The sequence below is a fragment of the Corvus kubaryi genome, unplaced genomic scaffold (genome assembly GCF_017639235.1).
Source record: "Corvus kubaryi isolate FWS band 111438036 unplaced genomic scaffold, C.kubaryi_AGA036_p1.0 37354, whole genome shotgun sequence".
NCBI lineage: Eukaryota > Metazoa > Chordata > Aves > Passeriformes > Corvidae > Corvus > Corvus kubaryi.
Window position 1 is genome coordinate 26,107 of NW_024581116.1, and position 7,173 is coordinate 33,279.

Below are 7,173 nucleotides of genomic sequence, written 5' to 3' on the forward strand. Positions count from 1 at the left end.
GCCTTTCCTTGGACACTCCCAGGGATCCAGGAGCAGCCGCAGCTTCCTTGGACAACCCCACCAAATCCAATATTCCCAAGAAAGCCGGGATTCGCAGCGGGTTTTTCCCGGGAAGTTGGACATCCCCAAAAAGCCAAAACTTTGGGCGCAACTTTCCTCGGCAAAGCCGCGAGCTGCGGCCGGCGAGGTTTGGGAGGGAGGATCCAGGAGGCAGCAGCGGCCTCGGGGAGATCCAGGGACACCGGGAATGCCCCGACATTCCAGGGGCTCCACACCTGAGCTCGTCCCTGCCTCCTCTCCGTCCCGTTCGTGTTCCGTTTCCCCTCTGGAAAAGCCCCCCGAGGCTCCAGCCTCCTTTGCTTCTGCTGGAATTTCTCTCCCAGGGATTTTCTGGGGTTTTTTTTAAACTTTTTGGGCTCAGATTTGAGAGTTTTTCTCCGATTGTTCCCCCAGGAAAATGCATGGGAAAGACAAAGCAGGAGGATTTCCAAAGGAATTCTGCCCCCTTTTCCCGCTGATTTCCTGCTCCAAAAAATGGGATTTCTCCAGCCACATTCCAGGAGCAGCTGAAGCAAAATTCACCCAAACCAAAGCAGCTTTTCCTAAGGATCATTCAAGTGCTTTTTAGTCGTGAATTTGGGGTGGTTTGGGGTTTTTTGAAGCCTTTGGAAGATTGAGTTCAGCAGCGATTTTTGTTCTCATCAAGGCTTCGTTTCGCCTGACTTGGGGGGATTTTTCTTAATTATTAATTTGTTAAAATTATTATTAAAAATTTTATTGTATTTTATTGTAAATAAATAGAAATTCTTTCTAAAGCATTTTATCAGATATTTTTTCTAAATTATTAATTTCTAAAAGATCTTATTAAAATTTTAATTATATTTTATTTTAAATAAATAGAATAGAAATGATTTCTAAAATATTTTATTCGATAATTTTTCTTAATTATTAATTTAAAAAATTATTATTAAAATTTTTATTGTATTTTATTCTAAATAAATAGAACACAAAATGATTTCTAAAACATTTTATTCGATAATTTTTCTTAATTATTAATTTATAAAGATCATTATTAAAAATTTTATTCTGAATCAATAGAATAGAAATGAATTCTAAAATATTTTATTTGATAAATTTTCTTAATTATTAATTTCTAAAAATTATTATTAAAATTTTAATTATATTTTATTCTAAATAAATAGAATACAAAGGATTTCTAAAACATTTTATTTGAAAATTTTTCTTAATTATTAATTTTTTTAATTATTAAAATTTTTATTGTATTTTATTGCAAATAAACAGAATAAAAATTACTACTAAAATATTTGATAGTTTTTCTTAATTAATTTCTAAAACTTATTATTAAAATTTTTATTATATTTTACTCTAAATAAAGATAAATTATTTCTAAAACATTTTATTTGATAATTTTTCCTAATTATTAATTTAAACAATTAAATTTAAAAATTAAAATTTTTATTCTGAATCAATTGAATGGAAATTATTTCTAAAATATTTTATTCGATAATTCTTAATTATTTATTTTAAATTTTTTTAATTAAATATTTTATTATATTTTATTTGAAATAAATAGAAATTATTTCTAAAATACTTTATTAGATAATTTTTCTTAATTATTAATTTCTAAAAATTATTATTAAAATTTTATTCAGAATCAATAGAATAGAAATGAATTCTAAAATATTTTATTAGAAATTTTTTCTTAATTATTAATTAAAAAAAATTATTATTAAAAATTTTATTGCATTTTATTGTAAATAAACAGAATAAAAATTACTACTAAAATATTTTATTTGATAATTTTTCTTAATTAATTTCTAAAAATTATTATTAAAATGTTTATTATATTGTATCCTAAATAAATAGAAATTATTTCTAAAACATTTTATTGGATAATTTTTCTTAATTATTAATTAAAATATTTTTCAATTAAAATTTTTATATTTTATTCTAAATAAATAGAATAGAAATGAATTCTATAATATTTTATTCAGTAATTTTTCCTAATTATTAATTTAAAAAAATTATTTAAAATTTTATTGTAATTTATTCTAAATAAATAGAACACAAATGATTTCTAAAACATTTTATTCAATAATTTTTCTGAATTAATTTCTAAAAATGATTATTAAAATTTTTATTCTATTTTATGCTAAATAAATAGAACAGAAATGATTTCTACAACATTTTACTCGGTAATTTTTCCTAATTATTAATTAAAAAAAATTATTATTAAAATTCTCATTCTGAATCAATAGAATAGAAATGATTTCTAAAATATTTCATTTGCTAATTTAAATTAGGATTCCTTCTCTTTACCTGTGTCCCAAGATCCTTCATCCTGGCCAGGGCGAGCTCCCGCAGATTCCCATGCTCCACTCCGGAGCTGACCAGCGGCATCGGAATATCCCTGCACGGAGAGGAAATTCCAAAGCTTCAAACACCTCGATTCGCTGGGAATTCACCAAAAAGCATCATGAGGGTCACCCCAGCCGAATTCCCAAACAGCTGAATTCCCAAATCCACGGAATTCCTCTGGTTTCAAGGATTTGGTTGGATGAGGAATGAAACACAACAACAAACGGGGGAAAACGAAAGGAAAAGCAGAGAAATGAAAGGAAGAACCACAGATTTCAGTAAAAAACCTGAATTCCAACCTTTAACAATCCTAAAGAGTTTTCCTTTTTTTTCTTGGTTCTTCACTTGGGAACCTGGGGAAAAAAATCCCGGGATCATCCAGATGTTCTTCACAGCATCTGCTGCTGGAGCCAAGAAATTGGGAATCACAGCCCAGAAATTGGGAATCACTCTGGATTCAGGGAAAAGCCACCGGGATTACAACTTCTCCATGTTGGGATTTTGCTATTTCCCTGAAAAGCGGGAAAGTTCAGTGCAGCAAAGTCCTGCTGGGAATTCCAGGCCATTCCCATGGGAATGTGAATCCCAGCCTGAGGATGGCAGGAAGCTGAAGATCTCCGAGGAAGGAGCTAAAAGGGAATCTGGAAGCACATTTGGCCTCTCCAGTGGCTTCCAGATTATCCCAGAGAGATGAGGAAACCAGGATCCTTCTTGGAATGTTGGCTCATCCCGCTCCATCCCGATAAAACTCCACCTGTTTATCCAAAACCCCTCAGATCTCCAGGGAAATGAGAGACAGGAAAGACTCAGCTCGGTCCCAAACGTTCCTTGGATGAGTTCTCCTCCTTTTCCTCAGCTGCACCAAGACCTGAATATCCCAAAATCCCATCCAGAGCTTGGGGCGCTCAGGGAATTGGGGCTGTAATTAATTCATTAATTCATTAATTCACCCACGCTGATTTTCCATCCCCCTCCAGCCGTGCCGGATGACCTCTGTGGAATGAATTCCTGGATCCAGCCAGCTCCTAGCAGGTTTTCCTTCCCCCCCCATTAACAATTCCTGGGATTGGCAGGAGCTGGACAAAGATTCAGGAATTGAAGGATCCTGAAGCCGATCCTTGTGCTGCTCCAGCCTTGCAGGGACTCTGGGAAGGGGCAAGGAAAGGATTTTTCTTCGAAAGGACCTTAAATCCCATCCCATTCCAACCCCGACACCTTCCCGCCATCCAACCCTTCCTTGGACAATTCCAGGGATGGGGAATCCATGCCCACCCTCCCAGCCAGGAATTCCTTCCCAATATCCCATCTACCCCTGGGGAAGCCATTCCCTTCGTCTTTCCCCTACAAATCCACAGGATCTGTGGATAATTCCTCGTGGCTTGCCCAGAACTCCCAAGGAAAACCCAATTCCTTCACTAGATCCTTTATCCAGGGATTTCTCTGGATAAATGAGACCCTGCAGAGGCAACAAAACTCCCTCCCAAGAGCCGCAATTGGGGGAGGGGGGAAAGGAGCACTTCGCGCGGTGCCTGGAGGACGCTCGGATCCACAGGGATAATCCAGGGAATAACAATCACGGAGCAGCTCCGATCGTGCCGGGATGTGTGGATTTTCCCTCCAGGAACACAGATAGAAAACCCCGCCACGCTCCAGTCCCAGGCTTTTAGCTAAATCCAGGGAAAAGCGACTGAAATCCCGCCAATAAAAGGTGGATTACAACCCCGAGCCCCTCACGCACCTGCTGGGGAGCGAAGGAAATTGAAACGGCAACGGGAAAAAGGAGATTTTGGAGGAGAGAAAAAGGCGGGAATGGGTTTTCCACGGCCACTTTGGATTGTCGGGAGAATCCGGAGCAACTCCAGCCACGGGACAACGCCGTCCCGGGGATTGAGGAGGTGTTAGAATGCGAAATTAATTCAGAACAAAGGGGGTTAAATCCCGACCTCGTTAAAATCAACGCGCGATTCGCCGGCAGCTCCAGCCAGCTTTGCTTCACTTCCTCTTTTCCCAGCATTTGCATTCCTTGGATCTCCGGTGGAGCAGCTGATGGAAGCTCCCGGGGAAAGTCTGGATCTGGCTCTCAGCTCTGCCCCATTCCGAGGAGATTTTATGTCCTCCCCCTCCACCTCCCCCTGGTCAGAGCGCCGGGAAAATCCATAGAAACCACCAAAATCCAAGGAAAAGCCAAACCCTGCGGGCGTGCAATGCTCCTCCTGCCGTTTTCCGTGCTCCCGCGGGGATGAGGAGGATCCCAAATATTCGGGATAAATACAGGATTACGGATCACCCTGGGAGAAACCACCTCCAATCACTCATTGGCAGCTCAGTTCTTAAAAGAAAACCTGAATTCCACAGAATCCTGGAATTACTGAGGTTGGAGAGGATTTTAAACGATTCCAGGGACGGCAATTCCACCTTTTCCACACCGTTTCACCGGATTTCCTGGAGCTGGAAGGTTCCTCACGGGCTTTTATCAGTGGTGCCTCTCTCACGCTCAGCCCACTCCTTATCCTGATTGTTTTGGGCTGGGCACGGACACAAACGCAGGGAGCTCCTGGATGTTTCCTCCAAATCCGGTCCCAGGGAACAAGGATCCCAAAGACTGGCTCTCAGAGCTTGGGATCATGGAATCCAGGAATGCTTTGGGTGGGATTCATGGGAGTTTCAATCCCATCCCATTCCAAGCCCGGCACCTCCCCTGATGATCCCAGGCTGCTCCACAGCCTTTCCTTGGATGCTCCCAGGGATCTGGGGGCAGCCACAGCTTCCCTGGGAATTCCAGCCCAGCTGGGAATTCCCTCCTGGTATTTAATCCTAATTTTGACTCTGAACCCGCTCTCAGCTCAAAGCGTCTCCTCAAATCCGTGCTGGGCACAGCCCGTGGATGATTTAGGATGGGATATTGGGATACCCACGATTCCATGATTTGGGAATCTTGGCTTTGTCCGTTACTCCCAACTCACACAAACACGATTTGGAGCTGAGTAAGAACTTCAGGGCTTTGCACTGGAGAGGTAAAAATCCGAAATTTCCATGGAGAAGTTCCAGGCAGTGGGAAAATGGGAACGTCACAACTGGATGGAGGCAAATCAGCACCAGCAAAGCCTTTTCCAGGCCTGGATTCCTTGGGAAAAGACCTGCTGGGCTGGGAATTCCTGCCATCCTAAAGAATAAACCTGCTGGATTTAGATCCCAAAAAACGGCACCACGAAGAAACGGGACATGGCGAGGACAGCGGGAAGCTACTCTGGAATCCCAGTCCTGACCGAAAATTCCTGAATTTCCTGCCCCATTCCATGCGAGGCTCCTCCTGGTTTTCTTGTTTTCTTATCAGTTTTCCTGTTTTCCAATCAAGGCTCCTGTTCCTTAAAAGGTTATTCCTTAAAAAGGCTCAGGGCGTGGAATGAAATGAGCTTGAGGGTCCTTTCCAAGCCGACCCATTCCGTGATTCCAAGACCCTGGGATTTCCCTCCCCTCCCAGATTTCCATTTATGTCCACATCTCTCCTTCCAGACAGGGACCGCTGCTGCTCTGCTCATAATTCCAAGTTGTCTTCCTGAAGAGAGGGATTATCCCAGGATTTACCAGGCTGTAGCATCGACACTTCCAGCTCTAAAAGGAATTATCCTGAAAAAAATGCTTCTCATGGATGCGTTCATATTCCGGACCAAGACATTTAGGACTTTTTCACGCCTCCTGATTTACAGCAAAATCCCTCTGAGTTTGGGCAAACTTCCCTGGATTCCCTCTCATTCCCAATTTCAAACTTCCTTGGATTCCTTCTCATCTCATCTCTCATTCCTGATTTCAAACTTTCTGGGATTCCCTCTCATCCCATCTCTCATTCCCAATGCCAAACTTCTATCGATTCCCTCTCATTCCAGATCTCGATCTCAAACTTGCCAGGATTCCCTCTCATCCCATCTCTTGTTCCCGATGCCAAACGTCCCTGGACTCCCTCTCATTCCTGATTTCAAACTTCCCTGGATTCCCTCTCATCCCATCTCTCATTTCCATTGCCAAACTTCCCTGGATTCCCTCTCATCCCATCTCTCATTTCCAATACCAAACTTCCCTGGATTCCCTCTCATTCCCAATGCCAAACTTCCCAGGATTCCCTCTCATTCCATCTCTCATTCCCGCTTCCAGCTGGTGAATCCTCTGTTCCGGTGCTGCTTCCCAGCACTGCAGGGTTGGGAATGTCCTGGAATACCCTTTTCCTTTCTGTGTCCTTCTAAATCAACGCAATTTTGAGCAAGATGAATTTTTAAACTGATTTTGGAACTCTGCTTTTATCCCTGAATCCCCATTTCCTTCCTTCTCCTGGAAATCACGGAACCACCAACACATCCATGGAAACCCCGCAGCGCCCACGGGGAAAGGAAGGGAACCAAAAAATCACACGGAGCTCCTGCAACCATGCCAGGGAACTCCCCCAGAGCCAAGAGGGAATTAATGATCCATCCTGGGATCCACCCAATTAATGATCCATCCTGGGATCCACCCAATTAATGATCCATCATGGGATCCACCTAATTAATGATCCATAATGGGATGCACCCAATTAATGATCCATCGTGGGATGCACCCAATTAATGATCCACTGTGGGATCCACCCAATTAATGATCCATCATGGGATGCACCCAATTAATGATCCACTGTGGGATGCACCCAATTAATGATCCATCCTGGGATGCACCCAATTAATGATCCATCATGGGATCCAGCCAATTAATGATCCATCCTGGGATCCATCCCATTATCCATCCTGGGATCCATCCCATTATCCCTCA

The 7,173-nt window shown here is 41.6% G+C and overlaps 1 protein-coding gene across 1 annotated transcript in view; it reads right to left on the reverse strand.

The window, feature by feature from the left end:
• ELP3 (elongator acetyltransferase complex subunit 3) overlaps positions 1 to 7,173 on the reverse strand; it is a 77,018-nt gene that overhangs the window by 23,496 nt on the left and 46,349 nt on the right. The window contains exon 11 of the mRNA XM_042032934.1: positions 2,312 to 2,431. Within this exon, the coding sequence (XP_041888868.1) occupies positions 2,312 to 2,431 (120 nt within the window). The remainder of the gene's footprint in view (positions 1 to 2,311; positions 2,432 to 7,173) is intronic.